At 36.3% G+C, this 20284-nt stretch overlaps 1 protein-coding gene across 2 annotated transcripts in view; it reads left to right on the plus strand.

Moving 5' to 3' along the window:
- Positions 1-20284, plus strand: part of MED23 (mediator complex subunit 23) — a 44547-nt gene that overhangs the window by 7980 nt on the left and 16283 nt on the right. For both annotated transcript variants that reach the window (XM_067776235.1, XM_067776236.1), the window contains exons 8-19: positions 4589-4690; positions 4751-4851; positions 10399-10647; positions 10988-11115; positions 11195-11363; positions 14311-14486; positions 14561-14873; positions 14945-15268; positions 15335-15558; positions 18925-19007; positions 19069-19216; positions 19298-19742. In XM_067776235.1, the coding sequence (XP_067632336.1) occupies positions 4589-4690; positions 4751-4851; positions 10399-10647; positions 10988-11115; positions 11195-11363; positions 14311-14486; positions 14561-14873; positions 14945-15268; positions 15335-15558; positions 18925-19007; positions 19069-19216; positions 19298-19742 (2462 nt within the window). The remainder of the gene's footprint in view (positions 1-4588; positions 4691-4750; positions 4852-10398; positions 10648-10987; positions 11116-11194; positions 11364-14310; positions 14487-14560; positions 14874-14944; positions 15269-15334; positions 15559-18924; positions 19008-19068; positions 19217-19297; positions 19743-20284) is intronic.

Here is a 20284-nt window from a genome sequence, read left to right on the forward strand (position 1 = left end):
TCCATAAAAATACGTGCAATCTACTCATAATGCATAAGCTTGTGCTAACTCATCTATATGAAAAACTGCTTATGTGTCGGAGCTATAACGAATTTTGTAAAAGCATCAATCACGACCACGGTTGCCACTTTGGGTCCATTTGGACCAAATTTGGTCCGCTCCAACCCCGTTTGGTCCGCTGGTCCTTTTTTTCAATTTTCGTCCTTTTTGGGCAGTAGCCACAATTTTGGTACTTTTCTTCCTTTTTCACTGAGGTTAAAATTCACAACTCTGCCCACAACATTTGGCACACTTTCATTAACCCACATACAATTTTCAATTTACTTATGTATATCTTACCACAAAAATTGCTCAGTCAATAAAATGTAGCAGACCAATGACATTGCATAGGAGATATTTTAGGCGAGGCATTAATAAGAAAAGTTATGGATCTAAGGGCAAACACATTCCACGGACTTATCAGAAAAAAATCTTGTTTTAGTATCCAGATATTTAGATTGGTTATGAAACACTTTTCGTGATAGATTTTTTTCACTAGTTGAGCTAAGAAAATTTTTCTCAAATGCACGTGTGCCTCTAAGAAATTTGGCAGGGCTTTCCACTGATGGAGCCATTACGATGGCCGTCGAGTTAAAATTTGAATTGAAAACTAAGTAAAATAATGAAACTAATTGGTTTTACGTTTGATAACACTTTCAAATTTTTTTACAAAGAAATCCTGCGGAAAAATTTCAGGAGTATTTTGGTGTTCCAGGAGTATTGCGGTGTCAAGGCACGCCGAATACTTGAAAACTAAGTAGCTTGCCATAAGAAATATTTTAACTGTAAGTAAGGCAGGAATACTTGTTGAAAGCGTTCACTTTATAAATGAATAACGAATCGCGATTGAACAAATTTACTTGTATATTCAGATTTTGAAGCAAATGTAAAAAAGATTTGATTTCGAAAGAAGTGTTTTTTGTTTTATTCTCGTAGGTACTGAACCCCATAAACTTCTATAACAACGCTGTTAACTAATTTCTAGTACCTACTTAAATGTAATCAGGTCGGTTATTTCATAGTTGAAACTTTTAAGACGTTTGATTTTTAATCTGAAGCCTGGGACTAGATTCAATAAGTGTGTGTGTTTTTCAAAAATCACACTTACTAAATCTAGGCTTTGGTATGAAATTTCAACATTCAGGGGAAAAGCAAGCATCATTTATGATTTACTGAGTTTGCTCATAGTTCGGCTACACCAAAGGGCAAATTTTTGGGACTTTTCCTACTAAAACCTAACTGCGCTATGCATTTTATTTCTTTCCAATTAACAACATAATGCCGAACCTAAGAGCTTAGTAACCAAAACTACGTTCAAAACGTATAGTTAGTGAAGGCATAGACTTATCCTAGAAATTTGAAAATATAATACCTAAAAGTATTGTTTTTGTTTGTGCAGTTTGAATTAAGTCTGCTATTTACTAAGATAATTAAAATTTTTTAAAGGAAAACATGGAAACGTCCTGAAATTTTATATTTAACAACGACTACGACACTTTTGTGAATTGCTTGTATCACAATGAAATACAACAAAAATTTGGTCCTTTTTTCTGAGACTTGAGTTGAGCAGAGCTCACAGAGTATATTAAGTTTGATTGGATAACGGTTGGTTGTACATATATAAAGGAATCGAGATAGATATAGACTTCCATATATCAAAATAATCAGGATCGAAAAAAAATTTGATTGAGCCATGTCCGTCCGTCCGTTAACACGATAACTTGAGTAAATTTTGAGGTATCTTGATGAAATTTGGTATGCAGGTTCCTGAGCACTCGTCTCAGATCGCTATTTAAAATGAACGATATCGGACTATAACCACGCCCACTTTTTCGATATCGAAAATTTCGAAATACCGAAAAAGTGCTATAATTCATTACCAAAGACAGATAAAGCGACGAAACTTGGTAGATGAGTTGAATTTATGACGCAGAATAGAAAATTAGTAAAATTTTGGACAATGGGCGTGGCACCGCCCACTTTTAAAAGAAGGTAATTTAAAGTTTTTGCAAGCTGTAATTTGGCAGTCGTTGAAGATATCATGATGAAATTACTCCTATTTACTCCTATTACTATATGTACGCCTAATAAAAATTAGCAAAATCGGAAAAGGACCACGCCCACTTTTAAAAAAAAATTTTTTAAAGTAAAATTTTAACAAAAAATTTAATATCTTTACAGTATATAAGTAAATTATGTCAACATTCAACTCCAGTAATGATATGGTGCAACAAAATACAAAAATAAAAGAAAATTTCAAAATGGGCGTGGCTCCGCCCTTTTTCATTTAATTTGTCTAGGATACTTTTCACGCCATAAGTCGAACAAAAATTAACCAATCCTTTTGAAATTTGGTAGGGGCATAGATTTTATAATGTTAACTGAAAACGGGCGAAATCGGTTGATGCCACGCCCAGTTTTTATACACAGTCGTTCGTGTGTCCTTCCGCATGGCCGTTAACACGATAACTTGAGCAAAAATCGACATATCTGTAATGAACTTAGTTCACGTGCTTACTTGAACTCACTTTATCTTGGTATGAAAAATGAACGAAATCCGACTATGACCACGCCCACTTTTTCGATATCGAAAATTACGAAAAATGAAAAAATGCCATAATTCTATACCAAATACGAAAAAAGGGATGAAACATGGTGAGGTAATTGGATTGGTTTATGGACGCGAAATATAACTTTAGAAAAAACTTTATAAAATGGTTGTGACACCTACCATATTAAGTAGAAGAAAATGAAAAAGTTCTGCAGGGCGAAATAAAAAACCTTTAAAATCTTGGCAGGTGTTACATATATAAATAATTTAGCGGTATTCAACAGATGATGTTCTGGTTCACCCTGGTCCACATTTTGGTCGATATCTGGAAAACGCCTTCACATATACAACTACCACCACTCCCTTTTAAAACTCTCATTAATACCTTTAATTTGATACCCATATCGTACAAACACATTCGAGAGTCACCCCTGGTCCACCTTTATGGCGATATTTCGAAACGGCGTCCACCTATAGAACTAAGGCCCACTCCCTTTTAAAATACTCATTAACACCTTTCGTTTGATGCCCATATTGTACAAACAAATTCTAGGGTCACCCCTGGTCCACCTTTATGGCGATATATCGAAACGGCGTCCACCTATGGAACTAAGGATTACTCCCTTTTAAAATACTCATTAACACCTTTCTTTTGATACCCATATTGTACAAACAAATTCTAGGGTCACCCCTGGTCCACCTTTATGGCGATATCTCGAAACGGCGTCCACCTATGGAACTAAGGATTACTCGCTTTTAAAATACTCATTAACACCTTTCATTTGATACCCATATCGTACAAACGCATTCTAGAGTCACCCCTGGTCCACCTTTATGGCGATATCTCGAAAAGGCGACCACCTATACAACTACCACCACTCCCTTTTAAAACCCTCATTAATACCTTTAATTTGATACCCATATCGTACTAACAAATTCTAGGGTCACACCTGGTCCACCTTTATGGTGATATCTCGAAACGGCGTCCACCTGTGGAACTAAGCATCACTCCCTTTTAAAATACTCATTAACACCTTTCTTTTGATACCCATATTGTACAAACAAATTCTAAGGGTCACCCCTGGTCCACCTTTATGGCGATATCTGGAAACGGCGTCCACCCATGGAACTAAGGATTACTCCCTTTTAAAATACCCATTAACATCTTTCGTTTGATACCCATATTGTACAAACGCATTCTAGGGTCACACCTGGTCCACCTTTATGGCGATATCTCGAAACGGCGTCCACCTGTGTAACTAAGCATCACTCCCTTTTAAAATACTCATTAACACCTTTCTTTTGATACCCATATCGTACAAACAAATTCTAAGGTCACACCTGGTCCACCTTTATGGCGATATCTCGAAACGGCGTCCACCTGTGGAACTAAGCATCACTCCCTTTTAAAATACTCATTAACACCTTTCTTTTGATACCCATATTGTACAAACAAATTCTAGAGTCAACCCTGATCCACCTTTATGCCGATATCCCTAAATGGCGTCCACCTATAGAACTATGGCCCACTCCTTCATAAAATACTCTTTAATGCCTTTCATTTGATACACATGTCATACAAACACATTTCAGGGTTTCCCTCGGTTCATTTTCCTACATGGTTATTTTCCCTTATGTTGTCACCGTAGCTCTCAACTGAGTATGTAATGTTCGGTTACACCCGAACTTAACCTTCCTTACTTGTTTTAGATGAATTTTGGTCCCAAATGAAAACATGGTGTGGCAACCGTGATCACGACTAACAAGTGTTTCCATTTGGATTAAATTTAAGGTAGAGGACCAAAATGATAAATATGAGTTGTGTCAAATGGTTCAGGTTTTTTAGGTATATTAAACAAATTTAGTTCATTTACTCGAACGGGTTGAGCATAAATAATACACTTGAGAAAGTTATGTATACATTTTTCAACTTTTTGTTTCATTTTCGGAAACCAATAATTTAAAACTAACGTTTTGCTTATTTCTTCTGCGTTATAGATTGCAAATTTTCTTCCAACTTTCAAATTGTTCGATTTACTCTATCCCGAGCAGGAACCACTAAAATTACCTGACTGTACCAAGTCATCATTATTGCGACAGGTAATAGTAACAATTTTATTCTATTAATATACGAATTGAAACGCCTCTTATTAATTACAGATGGCACCTATATGCATTTGGATACACCTAATGAAGAAAGCTAGATTGGAAAATATGAATATAAATAGACCTTTGCCTATAGCATTGAAAAATCATCACGAGTAAATATATTTGCTTTTATGTTAATTAATAACCTCCCTGTCCAATGAGTCACACGTGACTCACGGGAGCGTATTGAAATAAGTTCATGAGTCACATGTGACTCATTTCTCTATACAACTTAGAGAAGCTTTCTTGCTATGAACGTGTCGTTATATATTTGTGAATTCTATGTGAGCGTATATCAAAAGACCTAAACTTTAGGAAAATGAAAGAAAATTTCAAAATTTTTTTTATCATAGTAGCCTTTTGGTCGGTGGAAGAAACATGAAATACATACATATTTAGGAATCTTGGTTGATTCCTCAAAAGTTTATTAAAATATAACTAAATTTACAATGACAATGTTTGTACATTAAAAGAATAAAACAATATTGCGTTCTACCTCCAAGCGAATACTCAACAGGGTTGTTTTTCTATGTTTCTCGAAACTTCTTGCGCAGCGTTGCCATACGAAACGCCCAAACCATGTAGTAGGGTATTTTACCCTACATCACTCCCCTCCTAAAATGAGCGGCCGTAATTGTTGAAATTATGCCGTTTTACTATACGTTGCTATCGTATCTTCCTTTGGTAAATACGCGGGTTTTAGCCTATCTATTGAGACCGTGACCTGCTTGGTGCCAATTAAAATGGTGTATGTCGTTGGAAACCTGTTGATCACTAAATAGGGTCCATCATATGGAGCTTTCAGAGGCCGATGTATGGTATCATCCCGTAAAAACATATGGCTGCAAAAACGAAGGTCCTTTGGAACAAACACAGGTGCCTTTCCGTGTTGTGATGTTTGCGTAGGTCGAAGTTGCTCGAAATGTTGTCTGAGCTTTTGTAAATACATCGGCTCATCCACCGTTGTCTCGCGCGGACTTTCGAAAAAATCCCCGGGAAGTCGAATCGACTGCCCGTACAGCATTTCAGCTACCGAAACTCCCAGGTTTTCCTTAACCGCTGTCCTTAATCCCAGTATAACTATAGGTAGTACATCAACCCAATCTACGTCAGCCATGTGGCATCTTAATGTTGCTTTGAGCACGCGGTGCCATCTCTCCACTATGCCGTTCGCCTGGGGGTGATAACTTGTCGTGTGTATATGTTTTGCGCCCAATAACTTGGCCAGATGAGTAAATAAACTGCTTTCAAACTGCCTACCCTGATCTGTCGTGATGAACTTCGGCACCCCGTATCTACTGATCCACCCGTTGAGTAGCTCTCTTGCAACCGTTTCCGCTGTCATATCTGCTAGCGGGAAAATCTGTCGACGCATGTTAGGCAATAAGTGTAACCGCGTGACATGGGAAACGGCCCGACGATGTCCACATTAAGATGTTCGAAGCGTTTACTGGGAACGGCAAAATTCTCCAATGCGCTCTTAGTATGCCGGGCGACTTTGCATCTTTGGCAAGCGGAACAACACCGGACCCGTGCTCTTATATCCTTGCTCATACCTTTCCATACGAAACTATTCGCTATCAATTTGATCGTTGCTCTCGCTCCCGGGTGTGCGAGGCCGTGAGTGGCATCGAAAACCTCTTGCCGCAGGGACTTTGGAACGTATGGCCTTATCCTCCCAGTCGAATCGTCGCAAAATATATCGAATCCCCCGTCGGGATGTTTATGTTTTATTAAGTGTAACGCCGTGTTACCATCATCTAGTAACTCCTTTAACTCCTCGCACCCTTGCTGTTCGTCGAGTAGCAGATTCGTATCTAATGGCGAAGGAGCCGTGAATGTCGCAATCCTCGACAGCATGTCGGAGACGATATTTTCAGCTCCGCTAACGTGTCGTATATCAGTAGAAAACTGACTAATGAAATTTTATTGTCGTGTCTGTCGTGGAGATAACTTTTCCCAACTTTGCTCGAATGCTTGCACCGTCCATTTTAACTTTGTCCTATCATGTTTTTTACACGGACCCATCATCTCCTGCAGTGGTGCTCCTGTGGCTGCTGCGTGCGGAAGGAACCGACGGTAAAAATTTACCGCGCCCAGAAACCTCAATTCGTGAACCTCCGTTGGTTTTTTTAACTCCAGGATTCCCTGCACTTTACGAGGTAAGGGGGAAATGACCCTTTTCGAAACCAAGTGGCCAAGGAACTCTACCTCCGGCAAACCTACCTGACATTTCTCCATATTTACGACCAGACCTCTATCGCGATAGCGGTCGAACAACTGTTGCAAATGTTTGACGTGTTCTGCAGCCGAACTCGAGGCTACTAGCACGTCATCGAGATACGGAAAGGCAAACTCTAAGCCAGCCACTGTGTCATCCATGATCCTTTGAAAGGTCTGGGCCGCATTTCTAAATCCAAATGTCATGTACTTGAATTCGAAAAGTCCAAAAGGTGTTAGAATTGCCGTCTTCGGTATGTCTGCCGGGTGCACCGGGATTTGATGATACGCTTTCTTACAGTCGATTACTGAAAAAATTGTTTTACCGTGTAAATCCCCAAAAAAATCATGTATGTGACGTATAGGGTACTTATCTGGAACAGTTTTCGCATTCAGTTTCCGATAATCTCCACATGGACGCCACGATCCGTTGGCCTTCTGTACCATGTGCAACGGGCTGGCCCACTGACTTTTCGAGCGTTGGCAAATACCTTTATCTAATAGGTATTGAAACTCCTGCTTTGCGATGCTTAACTTTTCCGGTGATAGTCGCCGTACCTTCTGCACTGTCGGCGCTCCTCTCGTCTCGATGAAATGATAGACATTACCCTTTACATTTGATGTCTTATCCTCTGTGAGATCCACATACCGCGTTAATACTTCATGAAATATGTTCGAGCATCTGAGCGTGATAATACCTTGAGGAGGGTTTACTAAGAGACAACCAATCTGAGTTTTAGTCCTCTGGTCGATAATCCTTTTGTTCTTCATGTCTACTAAGATCTCGAAGTTTTGTAAAAAATCCGCGCCTATTATCGGGTAGGATACGTCAGCTATGATGAACAGCCAAGTAAAGGTTCGCTTGAATCCCAAATCGAGTGTCAACTTCTTCCTACCATACGTGTTGATCTGTTGTTCGCGGCCACTAACTTCATCGGAGAAGGTAGCGCCGGGTCGTTATTACATCTGGGTACCACTGAAATTTCGGCCCCAGTATCGATTAAAAATTTTAAAGATGAAATTTTGTCCAGTATATGGAGACGGCTCGTGTGTTGGCTAGTCTCCGTCGTAGCCGCTTTGAACGGAGGACTAACTAGTTTTCCGTGCGTGCTGGTGTATAACTGCAAGGCGGTCGACATTTGGTGGCTTGGTTCCCAAAGGTGCGATGATATCAACAAATGTCGCTATTTGGCACTCGTACAGCGCCGTGTTCGAATTTGTCCATACGACATACAAGTTCGGCAATTGCCGTCTCTGTGTCGTTAGTAGTCGTTCCCATAGCGTTGACTTCACCCGCCGTCGTTACTTCCAAAATTTTGTCAGCTTTTTTAGCCAATTATTCGACGTCCTCATCTAATGTCGTTAAAATTTGCTGGACCTGCATCGGCAAGCGTCGCGACCAAATTGTTTTTAGAATATCGTTGTCTAACCGATTGTGTGCTAAATCCTTCATCTCTCGCAACAACGTTGATGGTTTCTTGTCGTTCAGCTCGCATGAATCGAAAAGACGTTTTAATTTTTTTTCCGCTGACTCCCCAAACTCCGCTGACAGCCTATTCTTTAACGCTTCATACTTGCCGGTAGCAGGAGGCGATGTAATAATGTCGCTGGCGTGCATTAATATTGCTGAATCAATTTCAGCCACGATGATATAATATTTAGTGTCATCGGTTGTGATACCCGCGCGCACGAATTGCGCTTCCACTTGGGTGAACCACAACCTCGGATCGGGCTTCCAAAATGGTGGTGGCTTCACTGCGAGCCGCCCCAAATGAAGCATACTCTCCGCGTCAACAAATCTTTCTTCCGTTTCGTTTGGCATGTTAATCGGCGAGGTCACCACTTTAGGAATCTTGGTTGATTCCTCAAAAGTTTATTAAAATATAACTAAATTTACAATGACAATGTTTGTACATTAAAAGAATAAAACAATATTGAGTTCTACCTCCAAGCGAATACTTAACAGGGTTGTTTTTCTATGTTTCTCGAAACTTCTTGCGCAGCGTTGCCATACGAAACGCCCAAACCATGTAGTAGGGTATTTTACCCTACACATATATAAAAATTAAATACAAAAGATAATGTTTTTATTCATTTCAATTAATAAAATCAAGCGTGTCTTTCGTTATAGCATTCCAAGCAAATGGGCTTCTTAAACATTATGCACTCAGTATGAACTTGCTTAGCTTTCCTAGCCAATTCTCCCTGATTTTTCAATTTGATGTAGCACCCAGTGCATCTTTTTCGTACGAGTTCATATTTCGTGGAATTTCTTGCAGGCTATGTCCAGGAAAATGATTTAAAGTTCCTGGAGCGCTAGAGGAAATTGAAGGCCTTTGAGGAAGGTTATGTTCAAAGGTTAATGCTGCTGGTCCTAGAAAATGTCGGACTAGATATTCTTGAACTTGTAAAACTGTCAACTTAGAGCCGTCTAGCAATTCGTTGTAAACGCATCTAGTATTGACAATAGCGACTTGAAATCAATTGCTATCTTCTTGCACCAAGTTAAACTATTACGTAACGGAGAATGGAAAGATGCAATTTGATCCTAAATATCAATCCATTTTTTGCTTCATTATAGTCAATTATGGCATCTGGTTTTATATCATCGCCTCTTTTTGAAAGCGTGATTATTAGTGTGAATAACCATTTCTTCAATAAAATCATCAGGTATAAAATTAGAATAGATTTTCTCCAAACTAATTCTTCCATCTTCAGTAATAACGGAAATACATACTTTGTGCACCGTAACTACCTGTAAATATTTCTCTCCCCAAAGGCAAAACATCTCTATTCCATTGCAAATTCGGTGCGTTAGATGTCGAAGAGGCTTCCAATGGTCGTAAAGGCACCTCACTTCTATTTGGCCTAATTGTTATAATATTTACAATTTTCTCTGTATCATCGTATTCTTCACCTTCATCACTGGGGAGATATTCTTCATCACTTCCATCAATAAATGCTTCATCATCAGAGTTTTCTAAATATCGGGTCAGTTCTTCTGTCGTAAATCTTTTGTTAGCCATTTTCTCCAATTTTAGTATACACTTCTAACTTCAATTAAACAAAAAAGCACACTAATACACGCTTTTGACATTTATATATCAATTTACCGTTATTGTGACTCGAAAACTTATCTGTCATGCAAATTATTTCTTATGGTCCTATATGCTCACATACAACTCATTGAACGTGGTAAACAAAATTGTTTTTGCTACATTCATGAGTCACATTTGACTCACAAAATAAAATAGCCAAACTAAGGTAAATGTATGTCAAATTATTTATAAAAATATTATTTTATAATATATATTCATATTACTCAGTTAAGCAATACAAAAAAGCGTAGGCCTGCTCAAAGCGCTTTGTATGCGGGACAGGGAAGTTGTTAAGAATTATTATTTCATATTATATAATTATTTTCTTAAAATTTTCTGCAGCTTTCTTCAACATCTTGTGATGCCTAATACTATGATGTCCATGAGTTTGGGCAACGACTTTCGCATAATACTTATATGTAATGCATATTCTACAAATCAAGAATACTTTTCACGCCCAATGAATATTCTTACTGAAGCGTTAAATGGCAATGCCAAAACTGCAGCTGGAGGACAAGTTCCTTCAGCACCTTTTTCTATGGTGGTATTGGATAGCTTAACAGTTCATAGTAAAATGTCGCTTATACATAGGTATGTTTAAGAAACCAACGTAGTATTCCTTCAGGGCAAACTGAATATTAAATAACACAGGCCGACAAAATTTAACCAACATTCAGGTCCAGAAACCAGACTATATATTTCTGAAGGTTTATGATGTGTTGAATCCAAATCTGGCCTCAGAATTGCTCTATCAGCTCTGGTTTTCGAGATATCCTAACCTAGCAGATTTCGATTCATCGCATCAAAATCCTTCGAAAATATATATTCCGGTTTCTGGGTCTGAGATGTTGTCGGCATGTGTAATTAAAATAAATTATTTTTAATCCGTAATTTTGAGATATGTATGTATATATTTTCCCATTTCTTTAAGCTTTTTCACTCAAATGATAAAGCAAGCGCAAGCGAAAAGCTCTATACCAGCGCCAGCATTAGTCGAAACCTATGCACGACTTCTGGTTTACACAGAAATCGAATCCTTGGGCATTAAAGGATTTTTGCGTAAGTATTTGGTACTTTTTTTTTATCAATTTAGTTAAACTCTTTTGTCTCCTCATTGTTGGTTTTTTACTTTTTATAGAACAATTGCTGCCTGCTGTATTTAAACACCAAGCTTGGGGTATACTCCACACATTGTTGGAAATGTTTCTATATCGTTTACATCATATTCCAACACAATATCGTCTACAGCTACTTTCGCATTGTACTGTAGTTTCGCCACAAACAAATAAAATGCAACTAAACTTATGGTGAGTTTTATTACGCTGTGTTGAATTTTGTAACGATTTGGTAACGAACAGAGAACAGCAAAAATCGAACACAACAACGTTCGATTACATACGGCAACATGATCGTGTTCAATGATCTAAACGAACATAATCGACATTGATTTAAAATCAACCAACTTATTGCATGCGTGGATATAATCAATTCAGGCGTTTGCTCGTTTGCCTCAACGGCGATTACATTCATCGGAATGAAAACGCAAATATGAAAACTCCATGCGTCTGAATATTTGCATGATTCTTCTGCCCTTACGTCACGGCGACAAGCTACATATAAACATTGCTTACGATTCTGTTTGTTTGCCGAGCTAAACGATACTAATTCTCGTGCTTTGATTTTATTCTCCGCTTGCTTTCGTTTGATCAATACAATCGTAAGCAAAACCTGTTCGGTCATTCGATCGCAATCATGCTAACGGAGTCTAGTAAAGACAAATGCTGAGTTTATTCAATTATGAGTTTATTCGCATTATTGAATGTGAATGCAAGTTTTAAAAAAAAAAAAAAAAAATGCAAGTTTTAGTGTTTGATTAAATCAAGAAAATTGTGATTTTTGCAGTTCTCTGGTAACGAAATGCTAATGAAGTAATTGAGTTGTAGCAACAACCTGAGAACGTCAAAGAATTTGAGGTTTTGAAATAAATACATTTGGCTTGAGTTGGAACCATTACGCCCAAAAAGTTCTGATACACTGTCACTTTTTATACTCAGCGTGCTTTGCACACAGAGTATATTAACTTTGATTGGATAACGGTTGGTTGTATAGGTATAAAGGAATCGAGATAGATATGGACTTCCATATATCAAAATCATCAGTACCGAAAAAAATTTGATTAAGCCATGTCCGTCCGTTCGTCCGTCCGTCCGTCTGTCCGTTAACACGATAACTTTAGTAAATATTGAGATATCTTCACCAAATTTGGTACACGAGCTTATCTGGACCCAGAATAGATTGGTATTGAAAATGAGCGAAGTCGGATGATAACCACGCCCACTTTTTATATAATTCATTTATGTGTCTACATACATAAACTAATATAGACTTAACTCCATCTATAATGTGCATATGCGCGATTGCTTTCACATTGCCGATGTAAATCATTCTTCCGTTTAATAACTCTCCCTTGATTGTAGGCAGCATCCAGTACTTCCCATGCAGTTTTTCTGGTAATTATATATATAACATGTTGGAAAACACAAAAAACCTCGATTATTTAGTAAATACACCTAGAATTTTGAAATTTGACATGTGGACTGATATTGAGAAACATTTTTGAAAACATTTTTTAAATGGGCGTGGCACCGCCCACTTGTGATAAAATCAATTTTACAAATATTATTAATCATAAATCAAAAATCGTTAAACCTATCGTAACAAAATTCGGCAGAGAGGTTGCCTTTACTATAAGGAATGATTTGAAGAAAAATTAACGAGATCGGTTAAGGACCACGCCCACTTTTATATAAAAAATTTTTAAAAGGGTCGTGGAAGAATAAAATAAGCTATATCTTTGCAAAAAAGAGCTTTATATCAATGGTATTGTAACGAATGTTAGCAGCACTGAGCGATGCTATCGTATCTAAGCCGATGCTAAGCAGTGACGTGAATTCACATCCATAGATCAATCATTATGTATCTACATAAACGAAACAATAATTGCGTCTACACATATGTACCATGTACGTATACGAGCAGCGGAGAGTCAATGCACAAACACATGCGTATATCTGAGAGACTCCTATAAGTATGCAATGAGAAAAACTATAAAATTGTGCAATTGTAGTTACAGCTGAGAAGTTTGAGAGCTACTGGACTAGTAGATTCTGGAAGCGCCTAGAAGATGCGAAGGTTGAAATCAAAGAGTATAAAAGGCGGCAATTGTAGAGGCGCTGGAATTCAGTTTGATTTGAGTTGTCAAGCAGTTTCGATTAAGACGATATCTAGCGAGCAATAGCAGTATTATTTTGAAAGGCAGTTTCATTTAAGCTATCAGTTTGGTTATTAAGCCAGCTAATTGCAAAGTATAAGTGTTATTGTGAAGTACTTTAATAAAGGCCATTTTTCCATTATTCAATGTTGGAGTTATTTATTCAACAGTTTAGTGATACGAACAGAGCAAAAAAGCAAATAAGAGGATTTGCAAGCAAATTCGTTACAGTATTTCATTTCACAAGTGGATTTATAACAATAAATAGGAAAAACTTCAAATTTTAAAAAATGGGCGTGGCACCGCCCCTTTTATGACTAAGCAATTTTCTATGTTTCATGAGCCATAATTCGAAGAAAATTTACATATCGTAACGAAATTGGGTACACGATCACGTTATATACAAGATTTTTAAAAGGGTCGTAGACGAAAATAATGAGCTGTATCTTAGCGAAAAGGAGCTTTGTATCGATAGAATTTTACTTTCTAAATTGAATTATAACATTAAATTGGAAAACACTAAAATTTTTGTGTGGCACCGCCCCTTTTATGACTAAGCAATTTTGTATTATTCGGGAGCCATAACTCGAAGAAAAATTCACGGATCGTAATGAAATTGTGTACACATATTTTTCCTATAGCAGAAATTATTTCTAGTAATGGACGGGATCGGTTAAAGACCACGCCCACTTTCATACAAAAAATTTTAAAAGGGTGGTAGACTAGAATAATAAGCTATAACTTAGCAAAAAATAGTTTTTAATCAATCATATTTCACTTATCAAGTTTTATTGTAAGAGGAAATGAGGAGACTTTTTTTTTTAAACGGGCGGTGCCACGTGTTATGTAGAAAAGTAATTTATCTGAAATGAAATGTACAATTGAAGCTCACGCTGAGTATATAATGTTCAGTTACACCCGAACTTAGACAACTTTACTTGTTGTATTTAACTTAGGATTTTTATTTTTTTTGTTATTCTAAGCTTTGAATCTACAGCTTTAAGGCTTATTACCGGACTGGGATCAGTTGAAATGCAGCCGCAAATGTCACGTTACTTCAGCGAAAAACCACCTGGCTCTGTGGCATCGACTGAAAGTGAAGAATTGAATCGCGTTCTAATATTAACGCTAGCAAGATCAATGCACATGACTGGGCTAGGTTGGTTTAACTGCTTAATTTGTATTTAGAAAAGTCGTAACAGGTATAAATTTTTTTTATATTTTTACATACAGGTGACGAGCTACAACCCTGGTGCAAAGAGTTATTGAGCATTATAATGCAAAATACACCACACTCTTGGGCTTCGCATTCACTAGCTTGCTTTCCACCAGCACTAAATGAATTTTTTGTGCAAAATAACCATTCGTTGGAAAATAAGCAATTGCTCAAAAAATCAGTTGAAGAGGAATATCGTAACTGGACATCAATGTCAAATGACAATGATATTATGAACCATTTTATACGGCCTAGTACTAATCCACTTTTCCTCTGTCTACTTTTTAAAATGATTTGGGAAACCGAGAATGTTAGTCCTGTTGCATATAAGTAAGATCATAGCATACGCGCTTATTGTTTTTAACAAGTGCAAATAATTTACAAAAAACCAACTATTACAGAATTTTAGAGGGTATTAGCGCACGCGCACTTTCAGCACATTTACGCAAGTTATGTGATTATTTAGTTGGCGAAGTAGCGAATAGTAATGGCAAAGATTTTATACATAAATGTGTCGACACCATTAATAATATGATTTGGAAATATAATATTGTTACTATCGATCGTGTTGTACTTTGTCTGGCACTACGTACACAAGAGGGTAATGAGGCGCAAGTTTGTTTCCTTATTATACAACTGCTCTTATTAAAAACATCAGAATTACGCAATCGCATACAAGAGTTTTGTAAAGAGAATCATCCCGATCATTGGAAGCAGAATAATTGGTAGGAACATGAATGCAACTTTTTTGTCTACATATGAATAACATTTGAATTTTTCTTTTTTTATAGGCACGAAAAGCACTTGTCATTTCATCAAAAATATCCGGAAAAATTTGCACCAGATGAATCTGCTTCACATCCGCCATTACCTGTTTATTTCTCAAATGTATGCTTGAGATTTTTACCAGTATTAGATATTGTTGTGCACCGTTTCATTGAACTACCTATACAACATGTGCATCAAATTTGTGAAGTTATTTTAGACCATTTGAGTATTTTGTACAAATTTCATGGTGAGTAGCAGATCTGTATAGAAAAACCATGATTTTAATAATTTAATTAAAATACATACTTTAAGCCATTTCTTAGGGTCTGGTACGATATGTAGAAAATCTTAATATCGAAACTAAAAATACCGAAAAAAAATGTCGAAAAAATATTTCGAACACCAAAAAGCCCGAAAAAGAAAATGTCGAAATAATTCAACGAATGGGGTCTGGTACGATATGTCGAAAATAAAAATGTCGAAACTAGAAATGTCGAAAAAAAAATTTCGAAAAATAAAATATAGAAAATCGAAAATCCCGAAAAATAAAAAAGTGGAAAAAATATCGAAATAATGTAATTAATGATTTGTAAAATTCGCGCAAATTTTACACATAATTACATTATTTCGATAACTGTAATATATGAATATAAACGCCTCTTCACCTGATAATCAATAAGTCAAAGACGAAAATAATGATATTTCTTCTGTCAAAATATGTTCACAAGAAACCAATTAGTAACCCCAAGATGATTAAAAATCGCAGGCCGATATATAATTTTTTTACACGAAACCCCTTATTGCATAAGTGATCTTTGGCCAAGTTTAAAAAATAATAGCCCTGGATGGATCCAACGCGGGCTACGCTGGCCACAGTGTTTGTGCAGAAAATACCTTTTTGCATATATGTTTGTGTTTACAACAAAATCATTGAAAATGCCAAAACACATGAAAATGTGCAACCTTTCTTCGCAAATGTCTCTTGAAAAGTAAAAAATATACCAAACATGTAAGTTGGCATTTTTCTGTTCTTCTTGGCTTTTTATCACTAATCCAGTATCTCCTTTTTACACCAATAATCTAAAAACGAAAAGTAGAAATTTTGCTTCAGTCAAAATATTGACCAAATACCGTGAGATAAGAGCCGAAAGGGACCATCTTTCCGGGTTATAAAAATAACCCAGGGTAAGTCCAACAGCGGCTGCGCTTAAAGTGTTTGTGTACGATTATTATTTACTAGCAGAGTGCCCGACGTCGTTCGGGTATAAATAAAAGCAGTACTACTATACTATATATATTAGACTAATCCCAACCCCCATTTGTATGGGAGATGCCACGCCCCTTTTCCGCTATCACCAATTTTTCCCGAGGGGGTAGGGATTAGTCTTATATACCTAATTTCAGTCGTCTAGCTTTAATACTTCCAGATATATTGACAACGAAAAATTCCAGTTGTATGGGAGGTGCCACGCTCCCTTTTTCGCTATACCCAGTTTTTCTGCAGGGGGTAGGGATTGGTCTCATATAACCACTCACCTAATTTCAGTCGTCTAGCCTTAATACTTTCAGATATATTGACTACGAAAAATTCCAGTTGTATGGGAGATGCCACGCCCCCTTGTCGAAAGCTGCAAGTCCAAACATACATACAGACATACTTTCACAAATATATAGTAGATTTTAACTTACCAGGTTCAAGAATCATTAAATAAGCGTACAATTATGTTTCGAAATTCGTATATTTGTGGCCAAATTATGTACATAGCGTTACATTAGTGGACTCATGTATGTAAATAAAAAAGGAACAATAAAAATACGTATAATGTAAATGATAACAGGAATATTTAAGTGGGAGAAGTATAATATGCTAAGTTTCTTAAAAGTTCAATTTTAGAATATTCTTCTTTTTTATCTAGAATTCTAAGAATATTTACTTTCTCTTTTGGTATGATATTTTGTGTTTGGTAATATTTTGAGCGTTAATAAGATTTATTTTATTTTTAACTACAATAAATGTTCAACTAGCTTATATACTCCCAGTGGTTTTTATCAACTATAACCTGCAGTCTTCTGTGCCAAGCTTCAACCGAGTTCTGCGTGGTTGGGATATTCAAATCCATTTTCTCATAAATTGACCAAAATGCTGGGAGATACGATGAAGCTGACTTACCCCCGAATATTTAGTTTTTTTCCATTCATTTTAAAATATTTACGCAATTACTACTCATTGAATTTTTGAGACAATCATTATATAGAAATATCTCCTCCAGCTTTAGGAAAGCTAAACATTTGAGCATTCTTAACTTTAGGGAAAATATTTCGTTCTTTCCGTATAGCGTTGCAAGTTTTTCACTCTGGATTTTTCTCCATAAAATCTGTCCATCAAAGTGGAAAAAGCATCCTGTATTGATAATACTTGGGAAGTATGACTTTGATACAGAAATTATTGATTTCTCAAAATCAGAAATAACATTTTCGGGACAGAGATACACATAATTGTAGTAAGCGATTCTTAAAATTTCAACAAAAAAACTTCTTCGTAACATTGCTTACTCTTGCTACTCATTAGACAATTAATTACAGGAACAACATGCTCGTTTATGTGTGCATGAATCGTAAATAATTGCTGCATGATTGTTGGAACAACTTTAAAAGTTCCGTCCATTAGCCACACCGAAGACCTCTCTAAAACTTTTAAGGTTTGCAATGCTTCCAAAAATTAAAGGTTTTGAGAAGTATTTGCGGCCTTCTCTTTCAAATTCGCATTTATTTTTGAAACTTCACTTCTGTAAGCCAATGGATCATGGGAATGTATCGAAGATGATTTCGTCACTTTGTGATCACCGTCTAAAATTGAGTTCGTTCGTTTCGCTTTTCACATTTCCAATAAAACATATCTTTATACTTTTTTCCAAGTGAAACACAAATCCATGAAGGATAAGCTTATTTTTTCCTTTATTGGATTTTACTACTTCCGCGTTCATTCTTAATTGATGGCGAATAAAATTTTAACTGAATCAAAACTCCATTTTAGCTAAAAATTTTGCATATAAAAATATACAGAAACTCAGGTAACTAGATCAAAAAAATACAGTGCTAAAGTTGAAAGCTAAAATATTTTACAAATTAAAATACAAAACCTCAGTTAACTAGATAAAAAAATGTAAGTCCTAATAAAGAAAGTGCATACTTTTAAATTTCTTAACCAAAAAAGATTTTCGACATTTTGCTATATTTTTCGACAAAAAATTTTTTCTGCATTTTTTTCGGCAAAATTTGATTTCCATATTTTGAAAAATCAAAAATTTCGACATTTTTATTTTCGACTTTTCGTACGGATCCTATTTGGAAATTCAAGAGGTAAAATACTTACATATTGATTGTACATAAATATTTGTTGTTGTTGTAGCGAAAAGGTTTCTAATTTTTTCGACATTTTGTATTTTTTCGGCCTTTTTTTATTTCGACATTATAACATTTCGACATTTTGAGTTTATGCAAAAAAAATTTCAACATATAAAAAATTTTAAAATTCGACATTTTTTTTCGATATTTTATTTTTATTTTTTTGACTTATCGTACGGATCCCCATTTCTTACTATATTTTGCCTAGATCGCCCGATAACTTATTTGTACAATACTTTGCATTTCTATGAACGTATTTTACGCGAACGTCCATCACTGAAAAAGAAATTGGTGAGTATTGAGCAAATATTTTCCGTTGACAACCTCTTAAATTTTCCAACCATCTTCTAAGGTAAGCGCAATTACTGGCGCTTTCTGCGATATACGTCCACCAAATTGGTGTGTTAGTGAACCATATAAAATGTTTTTGCAAAATCAAGAATTACTTTGGAATCCTGAGCTAAACTACTACATTAACTTAGTGCGCAGGCTTTCGGATAGTAAGTTACACCCTTGACCTTAATGTATTTATAATTCATTAATGTATTTATAAATGTATATTTTTCGTCCACGCACTACAGCAATAACTGGTAAAAATCTGTTTTTCAACACTGATTGGCGTTTCAATGAGTTTCCCAATGCACCTGCACATGCACTTTATGTGACCTGCGTGGAGTTGTTGAGCTTACCAATTGCGCCCTCAATTGTGGCAAACAATGTAGTCGATGTTATTGTAAAGGGTTATTCGTTAATACCACAAAAAGAGATTCACAACTATATTAATGCAGTTGGCATCATATTAGCTGCATTGCCCGAAACACATTGGAGTGTTATTTATGATCGTTTACAAGAAGCACTAAATGCGCCCAAAATGATTAAATGGACTTACCGTTTCTCAGCTTTCGAATTATTCAATTTTAAGACTGTATGCGAATCAATGATTGAAAAAACTTATGCGCTAATATTGGCTGTAGGGCATTCTATTTTTCATCATATGGGTGGGTTTAAGTTAGCGTCAATGACAAAGTGAGTAGTTGAATTGTTATTAATCCTCGACTTAAAGGTGTATGTAAACCTACAAAGTATTTGCATTGTTTGCTTTGTATCATCGTTTCATAATTATGTAATTATTTTGCTAACTTGATGCAGCATCTCCTACTCTTTCGACGTTAGTTAACAAAATAATTTTTATACTCAGCTGAGCAGAGCTCACAGAGTATATTAATTTTGTTCGCATAACGGTACCCTGTAACGGCATAAACTGATCGAGATATATATAGAATTCTATATATCAAAATGATCTGGGCGAAAAAAGAAATTCATTTAGCCATGCCCGTCTGTCCGTCCGTCCGTAAACACGATAACTTGAGTAAATTTCGAGGTATCTTGATGAATTTTGGTATGTACGTCCCTGGACACTCATCTCAGATCGCTATTTAAAATGAACGAAATCGGACTATAACCACGCCCACTTTTTCGATATCGAAAATTTCGAAAAACCGAAAAAGTGCGATAATTCATTTCCAAGGACGGATAAAGCGATGAAGCTTGGTAGGTGGGTTGACCTT

The sequence above is a fragment of the Eurosta solidaginis genome, chromosome 3, assembly GCF_040869045.1.
Source record: "Eurosta solidaginis isolate ZX-2024a chromosome 3, ASM4086904v1, whole genome shotgun sequence".
Classification (NCBI taxonomy): domain Eukaryota; kingdom Metazoa; phylum Arthropoda; class Insecta; order Diptera; family Tephritidae; genus Eurosta; species Eurosta solidaginis.